At 38.3% G+C, this 24,630-nt stretch overlaps 1 protein-coding gene across 1 annotated transcript in view; it reads left to right on the top strand.

Moving 5' to 3' along the window:
• Positions 1 to 24,630, top strand: part of MAP4K4 (mitogen-activated protein kinase kinase kinase kinase 4) — a 289,640-nt gene that overhangs the window by 237,765 nt on the left and 27,245 nt on the right. The window contains 12 exon segments of the mRNA XM_043994116.1: positions 1,286 to 1,447; positions 4,604 to 4,690; positions 5,409 to 5,660; positions 6,609 to 6,770; positions 10,843 to 11,076; positions 11,983 to 12,089; positions 17,452 to 17,603; positions 18,091 to 18,188; positions 19,899 to 19,907; positions 21,360 to 21,535; positions 22,075 to 22,195; positions 23,330 to 23,521. Of these exon segments, the coding sequence (XP_043850051.1) occupies positions 1,286 to 1,447; positions 4,604 to 4,690; positions 5,409 to 5,660; positions 6,609 to 6,770; positions 10,843 to 11,076; positions 11,983 to 12,089; positions 17,452 to 17,603; positions 18,091 to 18,188; positions 19,899 to 19,907; positions 21,360 to 21,535; positions 22,075 to 22,195; positions 23,330 to 23,521 (1,752 nt within the window).

Here is a 24,630-nt window from a genome sequence, read left to right as displayed (position 1 = left end):
ACTGAGGCAAACAGGGTTAAGTGACTTGCCCAGGATCACAGAGCTAGTAAGTGTAAGGGAAGATTTGGACTTGGGAAGATGAGACTTCCCAACTTCACATCCTTTTTTCATGTATACTTTAAAATTAGCAGTGACAACCGAGACATATTTTAGTCTTGCTAGTGAAATTTAGCATTTAAAACTGTCCTTCCTCCAAGGTAGTGTGTCATGGTAAAACCAGTATTTGAAGCCAGATCTCCAAACCCAATCCTCTTAAAGTATGCCATAAAACTAAACTTAATCTTAAGCAACTAAACTTAAGATTCCCTGTATATCTAGCAGTGGATGCATTTATTGTCCTTTTTGTATTTTTTTCCAATGGTGATAATCCTCTTAATAGTGGAGTTTTCTAAGGAAAAAAATAAAATAAAAGGGGGACAGCTAGGCAGGGCATTGGATAAAGCACTGACCCTGGATTCAGAAGGACCTGAGTTCAAATCCAACCTCAGACACTTGACACTAACTAGCTGTATGACCCTGGGCAAGTCACTTAACCCTCATTGCCCTGCACATGATGATGATGATGATGATAAAACAATAACTAATAATAATAATAATAATAATAATAATAATAATAATAATAAATTGTGGAGTTTTCTAAATTGGAACCCGATCTGGAACAAAATTTCCACCAAGAAAGAATCATTACCCAAGTCCAGTAATAACAGAGATAAGAGGTTCCATGTAGTAATAATTCTGAGAGGTATATAAGAACTACCATTTGTTTTTTGAAAGTCCCTCTTAAGGAGTAAAAACAGTTTTGATTTGATGCTCTTGTATTCTCTATTCTAAGGGAATCCACTGGACCAAGAGCTACTGTAGAGATCCAGTTTGCCCCAATATTTGAGACAGTATTTAAAAGGAAATATGTGTCTCCAGGAACCATCAGGGATATGGATTGAGCACTACAGGAATGTTTTAATTGAAGTAGAGGAAATGGGGAATGACTTTTTGAAGAAGTTTTTTTGTAAGGTTTTCAAGATTCCTCCTCCCCCCCCCCCGCCCCTTTGTTGTTGTCCCTGTTGATTTGCTTGAGTTGTTTACATACTCTCACTTCTAACCTCCTCTATGTCCAACATTGGGAAAAGGTTAATTTGAAGTTACAGGTGTCATTTGTGACTGTGAGCATGCTAACCGGGCATGACAGTGATTGAGCTGATCTCATTTGATCCCATGTTACTACATAAGCAAAAACCAGCATCAAAGAACCAAATGCCTACCCATCTAATTTTACTTAATTCTGCAGCAACAAAGAAGAGAGCGTGAGGCTAGAAGGCAACAGGAGCGTGAACAGAGGAGGAGAGAACAAGAAGAGAAGAGGCGCCTGGAGGACTTGGAGAGAAGACGGAAAGAAGAGGAAGAGAGAAGAAGGGCAGAAGAAGAGAAGAGGAGAGTAGAAAGGGAGCAGGTGAGGCCATGAAAGAAGGTGACAATACAGTTATTTTTGAGGTGTCTTTTGAGGGGTGAAAGAGGTTTGACTTTTTTTTTTTTTAATAGGGGAGAAAGTTATAATGCTGAATAAAGCAATACAACTAAGGAGTGCTTATTAATGAAATCTTTTGGTGGTTTGGGTTTTTTGTTTGTTTTTTGGGGGGGTTAAATTACTCATAAATACAATAGAAAGCTGCATGAAAATTATAGTGTCCTTGTTAGTTATTCAAGTTGAATGGTTACTGAATAGTAATTTACTCCAGAAAAGATACCTGAAAATGGCCTTTAGGACTTAGATGTATGTCACAGAAGCTGATAAATCAAGATTATGACTATAGTTAATTATTAACTCTACTCTTTTGGCTTAATTATAATGGATCTTTTATTACATTGAAAGATTGCTGATTTTAAAAATTGGCAAAGGGCTTTAGAAATCAGTAGTAGCAAATTGGGTATTATGATGAGTGCTTATGTAGGATGATTAGTGAGAACATATAATAAGAAGTAACAGCAAAATTTTTCTCTGTTTTTTTCAAGTCACTTTTTAGCCTTTGCATTTTATTGAGGTCAACTAATGACTGTATTTAGAAATGACCATTAATTCCTGAAACAGGAATTTGATTGTGATTGATCTAGTTGTTAAGGTATTATTTGTTTTCTATTACAGAATTTTATTGTTTTGAACCAGATCACTAACATTATGTCCCCTAATTTTTTGTCTGTTAACTTCCTTTGCTTTTAATTGCTTTTAGAAAAAGAGAAGAGATAATTCCAATAATGATCTAAACTCATATTTGAAATACTTACCCTGCCTAATTGTGTCTTTCAAATTTGCTTATTCAACTGCTCTACTTGTTTACTAAACTTAAATGCCTCAAATTTTGTTAAGAGTTGGGTTTGCATGCACGTCAGATTGCACTTTTATTCACTCACTCATTCATTCATTTCACACATATTTAGTAAAAACCTGTTTGTGCATGTGAATCTTGAAGCTTAAATTTATTGTTGTCCTTCATTGTGCTTGAAGTTGGTGACTAGTTCATGGTATTTATTACGTGTACATTTGATTTGAAATGTCAGTTACATTTGGAATTAGGGGCTTTAAAGAATTCAACAACATAACCTTTCTGATCATTTCAGTAGTCTGAGAGATTGATTGGCTGCTGTATTCTAGATGGAAATACTTACAGACTAACATTAGGTTAAATGAAGATACAGGGCGAGAAGTGGTCTTTTAGTTGTGCTTATATTTTATTGAATACATTCTGCACCTCCATCTTATAAAGAAGAAAAGTTTTAAAAATCTCAATATCCCTTTCATGATGCATTTCTCTTTCTAGCACAAAAGTTAGTAAGATGGCTTTGCTATAAGGAGCATGCCTTGTGTACATATGTGTTTGTGTGTCTAAATTTGTGTTTTGTGCAGTGGATGAATACATAATAGGATTTGTGTGTAGCTTAGATATATTTTCTTGAATTATTTTGAGGTGATAAAGATAGGGGAACGTATGAGTGAACTCCTTGTCAAAAGATGATGACATTTTAAATTTGTGTAGATCAGAGAATAAAATTAGTTCGGTGTCAAAATTTCTTTGTGAATGTTAGCCATTGCTTATGGCAGTGGTAAGCCTTCGTATGGTATACTTGAGGATGACGAGGATTTGAAGGATACAGAGATTAGGAGCATGGAAGACAGGTCAGAATTGAGGTGTTTAAGTCAGCGTCCTTGGGAGAAGCAAGCTTCTGGACTAAGTGACATCTGTGTACTCCATTTGTATTTGCTGTATCAAGTTAGACTTTCTAAGGAAGTTTGTGTACAGTCACATAGCCCTTCACCAGCCAGAATTCATAGCTAACTCATTCTTTTGTTAAAGTCTCTTTTTGGGCACAGCTATGAAAACATAACTTGGGGAAAATTAGTCTCTATAGGTAAAAGTTCACAAACTGGGAGTGTTTTCCCATGAAAAGAATTCTTATGGGCTTCAGAATGACCCTTCACTATCCCTTTACCCTCCTCCCCAGCTACTTGTACCCATATCCTTTATCAGGGTAGGAAGTTAGGTCATTGTCTCTCATTTAGAAAAGAGGGTATTAAATGATCTATATTTTTAAAAGTACTTTCCTATTCTTCATCTGTAAAATAATGGAGAATACATGACCTCTACAGTCCCCTTAAAATCTTAAGTCTATGAGACCATGATAAGATCTTTTATCTTGTTTGAAGCTCACAAAATTATTCTGTCAGGTAGGGTAGGTACTATTACACTCGTTTCTCAGATGAACAAACAGCCAGAAAAGTTAAATGACATGTCACAGAAGGTGTCATTGGTGGAGTTGAAATAGTAATCCAACTCTCATTCTCAGTGCACTAATATTTTCATTATAGCATGACTGTGCCTGGACTTGCAACACCAAGATAGGCATTTCAGCATTAAAAAAAAAACATTTTGGAGGTGTTTAAAATTTTCACAATTTAATGGCTTTCCTTGTCAAAAAACAAATGAAAATTCCAGAGGGTCACTGAAGACCTGCTTTTATTGTTTTATAAAGAACATTGAGATTAAAATTGCAAAATTAAAATTAAAAAAGCTGATGACTTTTATTTATATTTGTTGAACTACTTCCATGTGACTTTAGAATCATTCAAAAAAGATACAGATGTGATCAGAAGTGTTTAACTGCTGTTTTTGTTCTATGCCTTTAAAATGGATAATCTGTGCATGATATATATGTTAACTCTATTAACCAGAAGTTTTGCTTAACCAGAACACCCAGTTTCCCAACTATACCAGATAACCAAGAGTTTGCTGTACTTATAAATTAAATTCCTGCTCTTTTAAAGTCCATCATTCATGTCTCATCTGGATACTCACATGTGTATACAAATACACAGTGTTACATGTATCACTAGATCATGTGTCCTTATTTAATCATCTAAATAGGATTTTTTTGGGGGGTGGCCCGTCTTAAGAGTTACTGAGGCCTTTATGGAATGGTTTTTTCCAGGCATCTATCCCTAAGTGAACTGTTGCCAAAGATGTTTGGGGAAAGTAGTTCTTGGTGTTTTCCACTCAGGTGGTTCTGATGCATTCCTTTTGAATAAATTGATTGCTGGGTAATTTCTATGTGACAGGAGTATATCAGGCGACAGCTAGAAGAGGAGCAGCGGCACTTGGAAATCCTTCAGCAGCAGCTGCTCCAGGAGCAGGCCATGTTACTGGTAACGCACTGTATCTGTTTTGTTCCGTAGCTTTAGGGTTCATTTATCCGGCCAGGCCCAGGATTTTCCCCCCTTCCCCCCATCCCCAGTTGGGCACAGCTGCGCTCACTGTATGAACAATGGAGTTTGATTAAATGGCCATTTTTGTTAGTGTAGTGGGTTGACAGGCACAACACGGAGAGGAAGACTCTGTGGTCACACTGCTTTGGGCATAGCCAGAAGAGGGCTTTATTTATTTATTTACTTCAATAAGTTGTACTGTTTGGTGGTCGTTTTTTTTGTTGTTGTTGTTTTCTTTTCTTTCTTTTCTTTTCTTTTCTTTTTTTTTTTTTTTGCGCAGACCTTGGCTTTCATCGAAAGAACTTAGAGTGCTTAATGTTCCGGATTCCAAGCACAGGCCACCTAAAGTTAACTGGGGGCATTGGTTTAGTATTGTTACATATTCAGTCTTTGTTCTAAAAGCATCATTATTGAAATCATTACCTTTGGGGGAAAAGGCAGTTTGGTCCTAACAAGTCAATAATTATTATGGTTAGCAACATTCTATTAGGTTTTCCTACAGGTACCATGCCATATAAAAATCCCTGTCTTTTGCTGCACCAATAAATAAATAAATGAATGAAAGGAGAGGAAAAAAAAATAGGTGGTCTATTTCCCCTCCAAGGACTTGATAGATTAACAACATCCTGTTGCTTTGACCATTCTCTCCTTCCTAAAGGAATACAGATGGCGGGAGATGGAAGAACACCGACAGGCAGAGAGACTTCAGAGGCAGTTACAGCAAGAGCAAGCATATCTCCTGTCCTTACAGCATGACCATAGGAGGCATCACCAGCAGCAGCAGCAGCAGCAGCAACAGCAGCAACAGCAGCAGCAGCAGCAACAGCAACAGCAGCAAGAAAGGAATAAACAAAGCTATCATCCCCCTGAAACTAAACCTCACTATGAACCTGCTGAAAGAGCTCGAGAGGTAACTGTCACTTGGTGGTTGAAGTGATTTGTCAGAGGTCACACAGCTAGTCAGAAACAAAGCCAGCATTCTTTGCAGGATTCTGCCACTGCCTCAGTGGCAAGTTTCAGTTGAAAGATAAATTAAAGGTCAGACAGACAGACAAACTAAATGTGAAGTGGGAATGATACAGCCAAATCATCCTTAGAATTTTTTTTTTATAGTCAGAGTTTGAATAGATTTGTTTTTATAAACCCCTTCTAAAGGAAGGGTGGCAGGGGTTAAATGGGGGTGGGAAGAAGACCAAAGATATGTTACAGGTATGTTGGTTGGCTTTTTAGCTGGTAGTCATGGATTACCACATTTCAGGGATACGGAAATTTGGACTCGTGCTATATGCTTTATGAGTTTTTCAGATAGTCCTAATCCTGTGAAGTTAATGAATGTTAGACAACACAGAAGGAAGGCACTAGTCTTAGAAGTGACTCAAGGAGAGAAGACATTTGCAGTGTGCATTTTCTCATGTAGACTAAGTCCATAATCTCATAAAAACATCCCAAACTCCTTAATTATCTGTTTAGACTCTCTGGGCCTGGTCTCCTGTAGCCAATGATAGCTATGCTAGTTTTTAGAGGACTATGAAAAAGGACTGGTTTGTTGTTTTGCTATTGTTTTTCCTAGCAGAATATGCAACATTATTTTCTGTGAAATGTGCTTTAGTTGCAGCTAGCCGTGAAAATGATTTTTGGCTACCTTGTACTAACAAACCTCAACAGTCTTCACTTTTTCATCTTCAAAAAATGTTTTCGTTTTCCTGAAGCAAATCCTAATGTTGCTTTTTATTTTGCTACTTTCCAGCTCTGCCTTCTCTAATAGCCAAGGACAATTAAAAAGGTCTCATGAAAGGCCGAAGACTTAGGAGGTCCCTATGGGTTAGTTCACTAACAGTGAGTTATGTCTTCTATGCAGGTGGAAGATAGATTTAGGAAAACTAACCAAGGCTCCCCTGAAGCGCAGTCTAAGCAGACAGGCAAAGTTTTGGAGCCACCAGTGCCTTCAAGATCAGAGTCTTTTTCCAATGGCAACTCCGAGTCCGTACACCCTGCACTCCAGAGACCAGTGGAACCACAGGTAGCAGCAGGAAGTTTGGTCGGGTCCCGGGGACCTGTTTGGCTGTCTCACCAAGCTCTAGAACTGCCCTCTGTTCTGTAGTGGAATGGAGATTGTTTTCACGGCCACTTAGAGAGTTTGTGAGCATGAACAGAAGGGTGGTTTGAAAAGGGAGATACATGTGATTGGGGTCGGGTAGGGGAGCTCTTTTAAAAAGAACCCCACTAGCTGCCAACATTTATACAACAAATAATTGTTAAACACTTTGCACATTAGACCATCGCTGTGCAGGGTGCTTGTAGGGGACATGAGGATGAATAAGCAAAAGCTCTATTGAGCCTATAGTCTGGTCTAGGAGGGAAGATGAGACTTGGATATGTATTAGTGGGATTAGTATTAGTGTAAAGCATGATGTTGAAAGTTTGGGAAAAGAGGTACCAAGGTTTGTGTTCACTAAGATAACTTCTGGCTATAGGGAGCCAAGAGTGGCCTGGGAGGGGCAGCTAGGTGGTGCAGTGGATAGAGCACTGGCCCTGGATTCAGGAGGACCTGTCAAATCCGGCCTCAGACACTTAACGCTTACTAGCTGTGTGACCCTGGGCAAGTCACTTAACCCCAATTGCCTCACAAAAAAAAAAAAAAAAAAGAGTGCCCTGGGAGAGGAGATAGCATTTGAGCTAAGCCTTGAAATAAGGACGTATAGGATGTTCATAGGCAAGCCAGGAGAGAAGAGACTAAAAGCATCATGAACAAAGACATGCAGATAGGAAATTTTAGATAGTGTTCCAGGAATGTCAATACTTCAGTTTGCCTGGAATGCAGTTTTTGAAGGGGAATAGTGAAAATAATTTTAGAAAACTTGGGGTGTGTCCAAATCATAGAGGCCCTTTTATGATAGCATCAGTTGAAATTTAGGTTTTACTTTAAGGAATGCAAGGTGCTTTATAAATACATACATTGGGGCAGCTAGGTGGTACGGTGGATAAAGCACGGGCCTTGGATTCAGAAGGACCTGAGTTCAAATCCGACCGTAGACACTTAACACTTACTAGCTGTGTGACCCTGGGCAAGTCACTTAACCCCAGTTGCCTCACCAGGAAAAAAAAAATACATACACACATATATTACCTTGTTTGACTCTTACAACATCCTGGCGACAGAAGTTTTTTACCATTTATAGATAAGAAAAATAGCTGCATGACCCTTAACCTTTTTCAGTCTCATTTTCCTCATTGGTAAAATGATCAGGGTTGGATTCTGACCATTGTGGTCCCTTTCAGCTCAAATCTGTGATCCTGTGACTGTGACAGAAATAAAGGGACATACCTAGGGTTACACAGCCAATCAGCAGGCCAGAGGCAGGATTTGAGGAGGTAGAACTTTTATTTAGTGGGTAGTGGGAAGCCACCAAAGGATCAGAGCTGCAGATAGGGAGCACAGTGGGTAGAGCACCAGCCCTGGAGTCAGGAGAATCTGTGTTCCAAAATATTCTTTTTGGGGTGGGGGGTTGAGGCCAATTGCCTTCCCATGCCCCCCCCCCCCAAAAAAAAGGATATTGCTCTGGCAGCAGCATCCAGGATGGATTAGAGGTATGAGAATCTAGAGGGAGGTAAGAAGAACAGGTAGAAGCTTTTATCACAGTAGTCCAAGCTACAGGAAATGGGGTCCTCTGATAGCTTGGTGGCACTGAGAATCGAAGCATGGAAGAGGATGGGTGTGACAAATAAGTAGAAAAAGTCAGATGTAGTAGCTTTTTGGTTGAGGGACGAGCTTGTGATGGCCCTAAGGTTTCAAGCTTGTAAGTTTGCCATTGGCAGAAATAATGAAGTCAAGAGAAGAGGCAGATTGTATTAGATTTTATCATCTTTACTCTAAAGTTTAGAACAAAAGATTTCTTCCTGCATCTTGCCTTTGCTTTTGAAGCTGAAGCAATGCTCACCTGTATCGGGCCTGTGACCCTGCTTCCTGCTTTGCAATGCTACTGCAGGATATCTGTTTGCCAACACTGCTTGTACATCATTTGTCTGTGTTGAGTTGTGGGGAAGACAGGAATATGAATACTAACTGATATGGGGAGCACGCAACTTGCTTCATGTTGAATGAAAGAGCTCATTTTGTTAGAGCCCTAGAGAGCCAGAATCCTAACAGAACCAGAAATAGATCCCACTATCTTGTAAGGATCTGCTTGAAGAAATACATTAGGGACCAGGTAGAAGTCTCATGCAGTTTTTCTGTCTGCATTGGTTAAATGAATGTCCTAATTATAGCAGAGTTTCGTTTTAAGATTTCAGATGGGTATGACAGAATTCTATAACAGGCATTCATTTGTGGCAGTGATCCCCAGGATATGAGCATTGAACCTAAGGAATTAAGAGGGAGGGACAAAAAGTTTCTTCATTGGGGGAAGGAATGCTTTTCTTTTTCTTTTTTTGGATGCACAGTAAGTTACAGAGCCTAAGCAAATTCCCTTAGCCTCATTAGTAGATCATAGGCTAAATAGGGAAGGAGAAAGAAAATAAGAAAAGGAAAATATCAGAAAGGGAAAGAATGAGAATTTCTCAAAGAGAACAATTATAATTAGTATGGTAGGGAATATACCACTTGAGTACTAAGCAACAGAAATTTCCTCAAGTATAATCCAGGAGCCACTGGGACCTTTAGCTTGTCTGTACACAGTGTCAGGAAGCACTTGGCCAGGGTGTTTTGGTGCTCTTATGTTCCAGGGTGGGTAAAATGGAAAGTGAGGAGGATGGAAAGGTATTTTCCTAAAGTCATGAAGATTTATTAACTGTGGAAAGGAAACCTTTAGAGTCATTATGTTGTGTATGCATGGTCACTTCTGGAATTTGGAAAATTGGAGCAAGCTCCCTGGTTTAACTTTTCCTCCCTTCTATTTAGAGTGCTTCCTAAAAGCAGTCTATGTTGTCCTTCTTACACAAAAATAGTTCTTCTCTAAGACAATACACTAGGTTGGTTACTTGTAGATGTGAAACTTAGGAAATCTACTCATCTATAGGATATTATTTGTTTGGTTTTTTTCATAATATCTATATTTTGATTTTTATAGTACCTTTTCCAGAAAATCAAAAAACCCCACAATTTTCTAGAGAATTTAGAAAATTGTCATCATATGAATCTCGTTTTTATGATGAGGGTATTATGTAGGTAGTACTGTTAACCTTATGTGAAACACATGTAGCCTACCACCAGGCTTTTTATGCTTATATACATAAAGATGATATAATAAGTTTGGTTTTTCTGCCCCTCCTTTTCATGTATTGTCTTAGCATTCCTTTATGTAATTTTGTAGTAACTGGTTAAATCCAGCTGATTAATAATTGTCATATTTCTAAGTTATGCCCCCCCCAAACCCCTAAAAAACAAAACAAAAAAAACTAGCTGCAGCACTAGTATTAGTTAAAATGTTAAATATAAGAAGTTTAAACTTTGAAAAAGTTAAATAGCACTCCATATTCCTAAAGAAGCCACATTTCTCATGTTGCAAAACTGGGTTGGGGTGTTTAGGGACATAATTATTTGAAAACAGAAGGGTGATGAAGAAGAGATTGGGACAGTGTTTTGAAAAGTTGGGGTTTTTTATTGTTTTTAGAATGAACTTTTCTGGGATTGTAATGTCATAAAGCACCTGTCTTTAATTTTTTAATATGAATGTGCTATTTCTTTGCTAATTGTGTCTGAAATTTAATCTAGCAGGTAATGTGAAGATGGATATATTTAGGTTTGCATGTTCGGCAGTGGTCTTTATCTTCTGATTTCTCTTTCCTCCATCCTTTCCTGCCCCCCCTACTTTGACATGTGTGTGCATGTACTCTGGTCCGTTAAAACTGTAGTTCTCTAGATATGCATGGGGACCCAGACTGTCACAATTACCTGATCTTATTGCCCAGATACTTTTCTATATGTTGTGCTTCCTGGATTACTTTTCTTTTCTGATGAACGTCTTGCCTTGCCTTCCACCATATCTAGTTTTCATGTCCTTTGTTGCCACCTCTTTGCTTTGGATTTGGTGTTGACTGGAAAGCCAGTTTTATGCAGAACGCATTGAATGTTTTGTGTTTTGTTTTCTCGTAAGGTACAGTGGTCCCATCTGGCATCTCTCAAGAACAATGTTTCCCCTGTCTCGAGATCCCATTCCTTCAGTGACCCTTCTCCTCCCAAATTTGCACATCACCATCTTCGTTCTCAGGACCCATGTCCACCTTCACGCAGTGAGGTGCTAAGTCAGTGTTCTGACTCTAAGTCGGAGGTACCCGATCCCACCCAAAAGGCTTGGTCTAGATCAGACAGTGACGAGGTGCCTCCAAGGGTAAGGAGTAGAAAGACAGATGGATACATTTTTTTAAGGGTGTGGTGACTCTTCACCAGAGCTAATGGGGCAGTGAAAATTAATAGAAGGGTCTATACTGTGGGGAGGGACTTCAAAGATAGGCAGTTGTGCCTAGCCAACGATAGTTGTAGCAAAAGTGATTTAAGGCCAATGCTCACAAGAAAAAGGCTTTTAGACTAAACGTAAGTAGCCTCTGCATTGGCAGATGCCTTATCATGGTATACTCGAACTATGTAATTTGTTTTACACTATTAACAAAACATTAAAATGTTCAGGAAAAGACTTCAAAGAAAAATTAATTCAAATGGTAGGATCCTCAAATCATAGGAAAATTCTCTCATTTTCCTTTCCAAAAGATATTTTTGTTTTTTCATCATGCAGAATGAATTTTCTTCATTATAGAATGATGAAATTAAACAAAGAAGATTATTTGGGTAGTTTCCCCCCCCCCCTCCACTTGGAATTTGCTTCTTCTGAATATTTCCTTGCTTTCTGCTAGCCTCTCCCTCCTGCTGACCCATGTGTGGATCATTGTTCAGTTCTTTTGAGCGTTTTTTTTCCTGGTTCTCACATTATCTCAGCAAAATGCTTTATGTGTTCCCTGCCACTGAAGTTCAGTTCATATTCTTTTTAAATGTCAGATACACAGGGAGAATGTTTGTGTTGGCTCTGTAGGTGCCTTAGACAAGGTTCTCTGTCCTCCTCATTGGATGCGGATGTATGGGGAACCAGAGGAAGCTTTATTAAGAGTAGGGGAAAAGGGATGGTTGGGTCCATCTTATCAGGTTGGGTAACATGATTAGAAATTATTTAAATGCATCCTTTGGTGGGGATAGCTTTTCCCCTTTTTTCAGTAATGTAATTGTCCACCTTTCTCTACCAAAGGTACCTGTAAGAACAACATCCCGTTCTCCTGTTTTATCTCGCCGTGATTCTCCACTGCAGGGCAGTGGGCAGCAAAATAACCAAGCAGGTCAAAGAAACTCTACAAGGTAAGGGAAGAATAAGTATTGGGGGTCAGGTATGCTCTACTCTCTTGTACAGTTGCTACATTGTTCATGTTGCCTTTTGGATAGCACAGTGGAGAATACATTATGTGAATTCTGGACTAAACAAATACTGTTTCTGGAGAAAGAAAAGCTTCTTTGAAAAACTGATATTATTCTCCTCAATAATTGATGGTTCTACAGAGAATGGAGACCCGTGAAACCACTTTGTCATTTTAATAGTTATAAAATGACTATTAAACCATTGCTAACTTGGCATGAATGGGAGGAGGAAACTAAAAACAAAGGGTTAATGTCTCCCTAGCACTGCTGAATGGTGTCAAATGCTCAGAAAGGAGCAAAAATCTAGGGCACTGATCTTTGTTTGGAATATTTATTCCAAGTTCCATTTGCCCATCATTTTAAGTGACTACTTCTGTGTTTTGAATCTCAGTATAGGAATGGGAATAGAGGGACCACAAATAAGGCCTAGCTGATGATGACCAAGTCGGGAAGCAATAATCAATTCAGCAATAATTATTCAAGCATTATATACAAGGCACTGTATTAGGCACTGGAGACACAAAGAAGACACCAAAATAGTTTCTGCCCTCAAAAAACTTACATTCTTGGGCTGGGGGTGGGAATGAGGAGGATACTAAATGTATACAACGTAATTTGAAATAATTTCAAGAGGGAGAGTACTGATAATTAGGGGAATTATGAAATGCCTTGTGTAGATAGTGGACCCTGACCTGTTCTTTGAAGGAAACTAGGATACAATAAGATGGAAATGAGAAAGAGTTACAGTCCATACATGAGGGAATTACTTGTACAAATGATGGGAGTGAGATATGGCATGTCATATATGAGGAAGAGCTAGAAGAGTGCCGGGATATGCATTTAGGAGCATTATATAAAATAAGACTGGAAAGGTAGGTTGGAGCCAGATTGTATATAGTAACCTTTATATGCCAGGTTGAGGCTTTTGTATCTTATCCTAAAAGTAGTAGGGAGCCATTAAAGATTTTTGAGTAATAAAATGCAGGAAACTTGATGATGATGATGATGATGACACAACAAATAATAACAATAGAGGCTAGCATATATTTAGCACTTTGCAAATGCAATACAAATATAGCTGCTACAAATACATTACATAATAAAAATACAGATACAGCACCACCATACAACTAAGGCAGATGGAGGTTAAATGACTTGCCCAGGGTTGCGCAGCTGGTAAGTTTCTGAGGCCAAAATTGGAACTCAGATCTTCCTGATGCTAGTTATACTATACCATCCACCTACCTTAGTCAATGCCTAGTTAACCCAGTCTTAGCAAACCTGGTATATACCCATGTAAGGAAATTGTGATGCTTTCATCATATGTTTCTCTAGGATTTTGAGCATAGCCTATGAGGATTTGAATATCATTAACATTAATAAAGAGGGGTTTTTTCCTTAAAAATAATTCAGTATGTTTATAGATCATGGGATATCAGTGTTGGCTTCTCAGTCCTATATAGGCCCTTAGTAATAGAATTTGAATTTTTTTTTTGGTGAGGTTTTAAATAAAATAATTTTCATAAAGCCCTTGTGTGATTTCAGTAGTAGGTATCAAATTATATTGTAGGAATGGCAGAAACAATCTGTAGTCTTTCTGGTAACAAAAGGTCTCTGTAGCCTCATTTTGTATTCCTTCCTTTAATATACTTTGTGTTCTAGCTAGATATACTAATTAATGGATGCTCTTGATGTCATCCTGCTATCTCTTGTCTCAGCATCTTTGGGACCCACTCTGTCCTTCAGAAATCTTTCTCTTCTTTTAAGGGATACCTCACATGTCACTTCCTTAACAAAACCTTCTGCTGTCCTCCACATTGAGATGTGATCCTTCCCTCCCTGAATATCTCATAAACTCACTTGTCCTTTGACCTTCTAACTTGTATTTATAATGATTTATATAACTTTGTCCCCCTACTTAATTATAAATTCCATATGGGAAGAAATTCTTTCATTTTTGAACCCATGACCTTAGGCTTTAGCATTGTGCTGACTCCCGTGAATATGCAAAAGATCTGTGATTTCTTCAGAGTGGTAACACCTCCTCCCAGCTCATATCTGTCAGATAAAATAAATCCCAGAAAGTCACTTAAGGCACATAAAGGTTAAGTGCCTTATTGAAGCCCACATAAGCTCAAAGTATCAAAGACCAGATTTGAAACACTTGCTCTCAGGGCTTAATGTTTGTTGGATTCAGTTGAATAAGATAAACATTAGCAAGTTCAGATCTGTTAACAGATCTTAATTTCGGTCCTTTTGATAAATCTTTTATGAAAAATGATAATTTGTATCAGGTAAGACCCCATTCCTTGATTCTAAATGGGGATCAGTCAGTAAATCGGGGTGTTGTAAGACTACTAACACCTAATGGTTCTTTGACTATCATAACCACATTCCTTTTCACTCTCTCCCACACTCCATTCTCCAGTGTGAGCTAAGGACCTAGCTAGCCTTGTGTTAACATTTGGTACCACCACTGGACTTAAGCAGAATCCCTGCTAGCCACAATAAGAGCCTAAAACATCCAAAGGAAAAGTCAGATAAGGAATAATAGGAAAGAAGAAAGAAAAGATAAAAGTGCATATGATAAGGATATGGGAGAGACCCCAGAAGCCATTTAGTCTAGCCTCTTCATTTTACAGGTGAGGAACCTGAGACCCAGACAGGTTAAGGGACTTGCCTTCTAAAGGTCACATATGTTCTTATAGTAAGGGGTACAATCTGTATTTAAATTAAAACTCATGTTTTTAAGAACTAGTAGGAACAAAAATCACTATCAGTTAACACATAATAATACCTTAGTTTCATTACCAACCTGCTTTCTTTTGCCTCTTCTATCTGACTTTAAGAGAATAGTAGACACCATCATCAGCAATTGCCTTGCTACCAATTTTTGGTCTGAATTATGTTACATAGGGTTGTTGTTGTTGTTGTTGTTCTCCTTCTCCTCCTCCTCCTCCTCTCGGGGCAATGGGGGTTAAGTGACTTGCCCAGGGTCACACAGCTAGTAAGTGTCAAATGTCTGAATCCGGATTTGAACTCAGGTACTCCTGAATCCAGGGCTGGTGCTTTATCCACTGCGCCACCTAGCCGCCCCCTTTTCTTCTTCTTAAAATACCAGTACTATAATGTCATTCCTCTCTTCCCTAAAGTGGGGGATAGAAAGTAGAAAAGAATTTGGTGTGCTTCCTTGCTCTTAAGATATACTAATTGCAAAATACAAAATAAACCCACAGAAATCATCAGCATTTCTACATATTACCAACAAAATCCAGCAACAACAGATAGAGAAATTCCATTTAAAATAACTGTAGACAATATAAAATACTTGGGTGTCTACCTGCCAAGACAAACCCAGGAACTATATGACACTTTTCACACAAATAAAGTCAGACCTAAACAGTTGGAAAAATATTAATCACCCATGGGTAGGCCCAGCCAATTTAAGAAAAATGACAATCCTACCTAGGTTTATTTATTTAGTTGCCATACCAATCAAACTATCAAAAAAAAATTTTATAGCAAAATCCATCTGGAAGAACAAAAGCTCAAGGAGATCAAGGGAATTAATAAAAAGAAATATGAAAGAAGGTGGTCTAGCAGTACCAGGTCTCAAACTGTATTATAAAGTATCCTGGAGTATTATCAAAATAATCTGATACTGGCTAAGAAGTAAAGTAGAGCAGTGGGATAGAATATACACCATTTACATTTTAGTAAATGACCATCATAATCTACTATATGATTAAGCCAAAGATCCAAGCTTTTGGAACAAAAACCTCTGGGAAAACTGTAAAACAATATGGTAGAAACTAGGTATAGACCAACATCTCACATCATATACTAAAACAAGGTCAAAATGGGTACATGACTAACACATAAAGGGTGATAACATAAGCAAATTAAGAGAGTGTGGAATCTTTTATCTGTCAGATTTTGGGGCAGAGGAACAATTTAGGACCAAAGAAGATATAGAGAATGACACAAAATGTAAAATAGATAATTTTGATTATATAAAGTTAAAAAGCTTTTGCACAAACAAAATTATTGTAACCAAGATTACAAGGGAAGCAGAAAACTGGGAAAGAAGTTTTGAAAGAAATATCTCTGATAAAGGCCTCATTTCTCAATTATATAGAGAACTGAGTCAGATTTATAAAAATACTAATCATTTTCCAATTGATAGTCAAAAGATATGAACAGGTAATTTTCAGACAAAGAAATCAAAGCTATCTATAATCACATAAAAAAATGCTCTGAGTCACTATTGATTAGAGAAATGCCCATCAAAAAATCTCTGAGGTATCATTTCACACCTCTCAGAGTGTGAAGTTAAATATTGGATGTTGGAGGGGATGTGGGAAAGCTGGGATGCTAATCCACTGTGAACTGATATAACCATTCTGGAGAGCAATTTGGAACTTTGCCCAAAGGGCTATAAAACTGTGTATACCCTTTGATTCAGCAATAGCACTTCTGGGTTTGTATTCCAAAGACATCCCCCAAAAGAGAAAAAGACCTATTTGTACAAAAATATTTATAGCATCTCTTTTTGTGGTGGCTAAGAATTGAAATCAAAGGCATGCACATCAATTGAGGAATGGCTTAACAAACTGTGGTATGTGATGGTGATAGAATATTATTATGCTATAAGAAATGACAAGCAGCACCAAAAAGAAAAAAGAAATGACAAGCAGAATGATTTCAGAAAGACCTGGAAAGACTTGTATGAAATAGTGAAGTGAGAAGAACCAAGAGAACGTTCTGCACAGAGACAGCAATATTGTTTGATGAAGAACTGTGAATGACTTAACTATTCTCAGCAATACAATGATCCAAGACAATCCCAAAGAACTATTGATGAAACATACTATCCACCTCCAAAGAAAAAAACTGATATTGATGGAACACACACTGAAGCATGCTGTTTTTCACTTTCTTTTTTTTTCTTTTATTCAAGTTTTCTTGGACAAAATTACTAATATAGTAATGTTTTACGTAATTGCATATGTATAATCTATATCTGATTGCTTATCACTTCAGAGAGGGAAGGAGAGATTTGAATTTGGAATTCAAAACTTTAAATAAATGTCTATTATAATTTAAAAAGTAAATACAATATGAGAGGGGGGGAAAAGATATACTAACAATATTCTAGATAAGTGATTTGGATCAATTCCTTACCAAGAGCTAAATGTATAGTTTGATTTATGTTTATGATTGGATCGCTGCATTTTGACCTAATGAAATTGACTTTTTTCTGTCTACCACCCTTTACCCCCCGCATCCCTCTCTTTCCAAATAGCAATATCGAACCCAGACTGCTATGGGAGAGGGTAGAAAAGCTGGTGCCAAGACCTGGCAGTGGTAGCTCTTCAGGTTCAAGTAATTCGGGCTCACAGCCAGGGTCCCATCCTGGCTCTCAGAGTGGATCTGGTGAACGCTTCAGAGTGAGATGTACGACTTCCTGTCTCTACTTTTTCCATTTCTCTATTTTTCTTCTTCCTAAAAAAGACATTCACTTTCCTTTTGGGTATTTTTTATATCCTGGAGTATTATTTTACTAAAGATTTTCATAATTTCTATTTTTAATTTTAATTTACTTGGAAAAAAATTATTACTGAAACTCCCTGTGCTATAAAGACAGGCAAGGGGTTAGTTTCATCTCTGTCCTCTTTGAGGACTTGTAGAACATGAATATGAAGGCAGAGTATCCTGAGGAAAGAAGACCTGCTTAGAGTGAGGGATGAGGGGAATCTTCCTGGTTGAATGTCAATTTTGGTCAAATAATTAGGTAGTAGGGAGTGGTCCAGTGAGAAGCTGGATGAGGTTTACCTTAGGGCTACTGTATTATACTTTGGGAGTGTGGTGTCAATGATATAATTTAAAGAATAATCATATGTATCTTTTTCTCCCTCTTATTTCTGGCATTTGGTCTTGACAGCATCATCAAAATCAGAAGGTTCACCATCCCAGCGCCATGAAAATGCAACAAAAAAGCCTGAAGAGAAAAAAGAAGTCTTCAGACCTCAGAAACCTGCTGTAAGAAAGTTGTATTCCCAATCCTTTTACCATTTTTTCCCCTTCCTTTGTGAGGTTTTATGTGGAAAGGCTCATGAAGCACAATTGCTGCTGCCTTTTGTACTTAACCTGTAAGATGGGAGGTGAAGTCCTGAGAATGAATCAAGATGGGAAGGAAGGTTTTCGCTTTACATTTACTTTTGGTAACCTTTATAAGAGAGGTGTTGTGAAGTCAACAAGCATTTATTAAGCACTTACTGTGTAGCAGGCACTATGCTAAATGCTGGGGATGCAAAGAAAGGCAAAAATTGTCCCTGTCCTCTAAGGTGTTCATGGACTCACGTGACATTGGAGACAGCCTGCCTTCAAGGCAGGAAGACTTAGATTTCATCTCTGCCATGGACACACTGGCTGTGTAACCCTAATTTTTCCACAGGTTTTTCAAATCACACCCCAAAAATGTACTTTTTAAATTGAATTTAAATCAAATTAAAATCATTTACTTAGTTCTCTAGGACAGGGCGTCTTAAACTTTTTTTACTTGTAACCCCTTTTTGCCCAAGAAATTTTTTTTCCTTTTTATTTTTTCCCAGGGCAATGAGGGTTAAGTGACTTGCCCAGGGTCACACAGCTAGTAAGTGTCAAGTGTCTGAGGCTGAATTTGAACTCAGGTCCTCCCAAATCCAAAGCCAGTGCTTCATCCACTGCACCACCTAGCTGCCCCCTCCCCCCCCCCCCAGAAATTTTTATGTGACCCTGGGTATATAGGTATATAAAATAGGTATGTATAACCTTTCACTGTTGCCAAATTTTTTGTGGCCCCATATGGTGTTGTGACCCACAGTTTAAGAAGCCAGGCTCTAGGCAACTTGCTAATGCCTTAAAATGCAGAGAAGTGCCCTGTAATTTACTCACCTATAAATTTGTGATCCCAATGAATTACAGGTCTATTCTATTTCCCTATATCATCCTTATAAAGAAACAGGAAATAATTTATGCTTCCATTGTTATTTTGCCTTCTTATATAAAATATACACATATATTTCTGCGTGTGTTTTTAAATCAAACCTCACTAGTAAAGGAATTAGGAGTTGGGGAAAATTAACCCTTCCTTTTAATAGGGAAGTTTGAAAAATTACACATCATTTTTTAAAACACTGGCATCTATTCTTCCAGCCCACAGATGGGCAGCTGCAAGATTCTTTTTTAAACACTTCCTTTTTTTTTGGTGAGGCAATTGGGGTTAAGTGACTTGCCCAGGGCCACACAGCTAGTAAGCATTAAGTGTCCGAGGCCAGATCTGAACTCAGGTTCTCCTGACTCCGGGGCCAGTGCTTTATCCACTGCACCACCTAGCTGCCCCAAGATTCTTTTTTATGCCAGTGAATATGGTGACTTTGCCTTTCCTAAATTTGTATCTCTTCTAGTGCCTAGTAAATGTCTCTTATGCTGTATTGAAAAATACCATGTTCTTTTAAAAACATATCTATTTCTCAAATTCTGCCTTTGGTGAATTGGGTTCTGGCCAAAACTATCAAGCCTTTGCTATTCTACAGCTCTCATTTAATCAATTAATGGTTAGTGTGGCTGATGACACACTATGGACATCAAATTTGCAACTGATTTGATTTCCGTTCTCTCTTTCTTTCATCATGCTTCCTCACACTGTGTCTTCCCCATGTGACTCCACCATGGTGATCCCTCTGACTCAATTAAACCTCAATGATTCAGGGAGAAGTGGTAAGCACTCTATACAAGTTGAATGCCAAAGCAACCCCTTCCTTTGATTTTTAAACTTTTTCCTTTTCTAGTCTTCTATATATCTCCTTTTTCATTTGTAATTATTTTTTTCATCTTCTAGTTTTAAAAGAATGTTTTAGATATTAGTGATTTCTAATTTTTTCATAGGTTTTTCTAATCACACTGCAAAAATGTATTTTATTTATTAAATTTTAATTTTAATTATTTAATGCCATAAGATCACATTGGGGTTGGGTATACAGTATAGTTTGTTTTCCCTTTTTCTGGTTTTGTTTCCTTGGGGCTGTAGTAACTAATTTTTGGTAAGTAGCAGCAGTTACTGGGTAAGCATATTGAATTCTGAAGCAAAATTTGGACTGTTATGTAGATTTATAAAAGTTATTTCATACAGATTTTAATATGATGACAAGAAAACTTTTTCTCTATCCCAGAAAAAGGACAGTGAGTTGCATTTGCAGAAGTCAGTTGTATAGGGTGCTGGGTTGTTTTTTTTTTTTTTCCTAACTGAGAAATGGATGTTCTAAATTTTGTTCTGGTAGCTAGAAACTTCATATGATATTATGTCCTTTACACTCTAGTTAGCTACCTGGCAGATAGTTAATCTAATTTGTTATCAGTGTGGCTTCAGTTAATAAGGAGGCATTTTTAATTACGAGACAAAGACAAAGCTTTGGTTGGTGGTTGTCCTTTGTGCTCAAAGAAGACCGAAATGACATCACTTTGTTGGGTTCAAGATACAGTATGTCCGACAGTGGCTGATCAAACCAGTATGAGCTTGGAAGGCCCCACCACAGGTGGAACATAAATAGTCCATATGAGGTGGTGCTAGGTGGTGCAGTGTATCTGATAAAGCACTGGCCCTGGATTCAGGAGGACCTGAGTTCAAATCCGGCCTCAGACACTTAACACTTACTAGCTGAGTGACCCTGGGCAAGTCACTTAACCCTCATTGTCCTGCCCCTTCCCTCCCACAATAGTCCATATCTAAACCTCAGGTTCCTCATCTTTAAAATAGCAGAAATAGTACTTCTTCTACCTGCCTCATTGGATAGTCATGAAAAAAGTGAATTTTAAATTTTAAAGTTATATAAATGTGTTTCACAGGCCAAATTGTTTCATGTCCAAATGCTCTTCTTGGACTAAGATATTATGTCTGCCTTTAAAAAGAGTTCATCTCCATAATGAAAAGATGATAGACTGGATACAAAGTAACTTAAGATTCTCTGTCTAAAAATTTAGAGTTTAAGACAGATTATGTTGAATGTTAAAAATTTGAAGAACTTTCAACTTCACAGGAGAAAATTACCAAAATAACTTCTACCTGTGAGAAAAAATTGCCTGAAAGCTTCCTCCTCTGTTTCTCTCTCCCTTCTTTTCTTTGTAATCCCTGGTCATCCTTATTTCTTCATCCTACCACTCCCTTCCCATTAGGACTTGACTGCATTGGCCAAGGAACTTCGAGCGGTAGAAGACGTGCGACCTCCTCACAAAGTAACAGATTATTCCTCGTCTAGTGAAGAATCTGGGACAACAGATGAAGAAGATGATGATATGGAGCAAGAAGGAGCAGATGAATCTACTTCTGGACCAGAGGACACCAGAGCAGTGTCAGTCTTGGGTATATTTTGGAAAGGGAGAGAGTGACTGCATGTGCATTCCTCTAGATGTTTTCTTTTTACTTTGAACTGTTGGCACTTAAAAAAAAGTTGAATGACTAATTCTGAGTTTTTCAAGATAAAAGAATACGCAAACTTGGCAGCTTCTTAAAAAAATCAAAAGTCAGTTTTCTGTATGTATAAATTCCCAACTTAATTTTTTAAATGACCAACTCTGCCAGATAGGGAAATGACATATTGATTTAATTAAATAATATTTTTAAACCTAAAAATTTGGGTTAAAACCAAAACCAATTTCTAGATTGATTTAATAAAGTAAATGTTTTAATCGAAAATTTTGGTTAAAATCAAATTGCATTTACTAAGAGGAAAGCCATACATGCTTTCTTAGATGGAGAAGAGAGGGGAGGCCTTTTTGCTTCCATATCCTGATTTGATGGCTTTGAAAAGAAGATGACATTTAAAATAGAAATAATATGTGTCTCTGGCTTATGGAAACCTGGCTTTTAACTGCTTATTTGGTTAAACAGATCATCTCTGAATCTGAGCAATGGTGAAACTGAGTCAGTGAAAACAATGATTGTTCATGATGATGTAGAAAGCGAACCCGCCATGACCCCATCGAAAGAGGGCACCTTAATCGTCCGACAGGTACCATCTTCTCTTTTGACTCGACAGAGGCATAGTTTTTTCTGTTAGTCATTAACCCACTCGCTCATTCACTCATGCTGCTGTTTCTACATTTTATCTGTTGTCCATGTTAATAAGACACAGAGGGTAGGAGAGTGGTTTGGGGGGCTCTAGATATAGGCTTGTGGTGCATGCAGAGAAAACAGTAGCCTTCCACCTCACATTGCTGCCCTTTGCATGTCCGTCAGTGGTTCTCATCCAAGCACTTGTGCTGAGTCTCTCATAGTCCATGTCCAGAAAGTAGAAAAGCTACAGGTGTTAAGAGAGTGCCCAGAATAGGAAAATAGGTTTTGTTTCTGTAGCAGAGCAACACACTTGGTTCTAAGGAGGACACTCAACTCTCAATGTCTCTCAGGCTACCGAGGTGAAAATGTCCCTGAGACAAGCTAGACAAAAACACTGAGAGAGGTGGGTAAACACATTATAGGGTGAGCCTCAGAGAGAGTGACAGGTTGCAGATTTCAGGGGGTCATGAGGGCTCTCTTTTATGTTTCAAAATGTTAGTTCTCTCATACTTGTTGCATATTTAAATAACTCCTTTTGTATCTTTGTGATCTCACAGACTTTCTCAGTTTGTGTTCCTTAGTTTTTATACTTGAATGTTAATAATCAATGATAAACTTATACTTATTTCTTAAATAGCTAGAACAGGGTTCCCCCAAAAAGTGGTTTGGATTTTTTACCTGTGGGTGTGTTTCAAGGTACAGCAACCTAGTCAGGAGGGGAACAAAAAAGAAATGAAGGAGAGTAATTTCTTTAGTTTTAGATTGGCAGATGCCTAAAAGACATAATTGTTTTGGTAACACCGTAGCCTAGCAGGGATATCAGATTGACAAGTCAGGCTGTGCTGGCCAGAGGAGGTATCTTGATTTCTGTTGGCTCAACACACACCAACTCTCACCTCGGGCTTTGAGTAAAGAAATCAACAGGAATTGGGGCAAAATTAGCCCTCGATTAGCCCTTTCATTTATAGGAAAGTTTGAAAAATTACACAGCGCTTATATTTAAAAAAAAAAAAAGGAACTGAGAGTCATTAGGGTCATAGGCAATTGCAGCAGCACTTGAGCAAGACAAGTGTGCCTGTTTTTTCTACAGAGTACAGTTGACCAAAAGCGTGCCAGCCACCATGAGAGCAATGGCTTTGCCGGTCGCATTCACCTCTTGCCAGATCTCTTACAGCAAAGCCATTCCTCCTCCACTTCCTCCACCTCCTCCTCCCCATCCTCCAGCCAGCCGACACCCACCATGTCCCCACAGACACCCCAGGACAAGCTCACTCCTAATGAGGTATGTCTCCGCACCACAGCTGGCTGCTTTCATAGGATTAGACCAAATACTGCCTAGTGGCTAGTTTGCAGAAGTCTTGCCAGTCTCCTCCTTCCCACCCTCATTCCCCTCCCCATCCTGCTTTATTCTGTCACCTTCCCCTTCTCCTCACCCTTAAGTAACATGTTTCAGATCTGCATACAAACCCCTTAACCCTAGCTCAGTTCCCTGCCCCCCCCAAAAAAAAAACAAAAAAGAAAAATTTTTTTAAAAAAACAAACTTGCCAGTTCACTATTTTTACTTCTCTGTAGTTAGTTTAGTTGCATGGCTTTCTTTATATTCAGTTTTTAAGAAATCTAAACTAAACTGGTTGCTGTGTACTCGGACCCATTTTATATTTGGAGTGCTTGAGGGCAGATAGATTATTTTTGATCGTTTGAGGAATCTGCCTTCTTCATTTTATAATAAATTAATAAACTTATGATGAAACTTGGTCAAGTAGACTTGCCTTACCTAGGCAGCTATAGGCTTTGTAGCAGGGGACCATTCAGAGCAGACTGCCTCTTTTGTTCTTGGAATTTCCAACTGCTTAGAGTTTTAAAGATGCCAAACTCTAAGGGAGTTTGTCTTCTAAAATGGCTTCCCAGGGAAGCCTACCTACATAGAGACCATAAGTAAGAAGAGCAGTGATCTCTGAGTGGTTTTCTTTCTTTCTTCCTTTCTCTCTCTCTCTCTCTCTCTTTCTTTCTTTTCTTTTTCTGCTGTAATCTGGAGATTCTGTTTGCTCTGAGGGCTTGAGTGTGGTGCTCTGTTTGGGTGCTCATTGGACTGAATCTGTGGTCTCTTATATGGAGAAGAAGGTGATCTGTGGCTAGAGTGCAGTTTCATTTTCTCAGTTAAAAAGCAGGGGGTGGGGGGAGGTTCTTCTTACAAATAACATTTCCACAACCACCCAGTGCCTAATCAAGTTTTGTTAGATTTCTGTGTATGGATTTTGTGGAGAGTGACGTTTCATCTCTAAAGAGAGGATGTCAATCTGGCCAGCTTTGGAAAAACAAAACCAGTTTAATATCCTATTTTCCCTTGCATGGAGCTACATTGTTTGGAAAGTAAGCATAGATAGGACCAT

Source organism: Dromiciops gliroides, chromosome 3 (genome assembly GCF_019393635.1).
Source record: "Dromiciops gliroides isolate mDroGli1 chromosome 3, mDroGli1.pri, whole genome shotgun sequence".
Taxonomy (NCBI): Eukaryota; Metazoa; Chordata; class Mammalia; order Microbiotheria; family Microbiotheriidae; genus Dromiciops; species Dromiciops gliroides.
The sequence above is the reverse complement of the archived record's forward strand: the minus strand, read 5'-3'. Positions and strand labels throughout refer to the sequence as shown.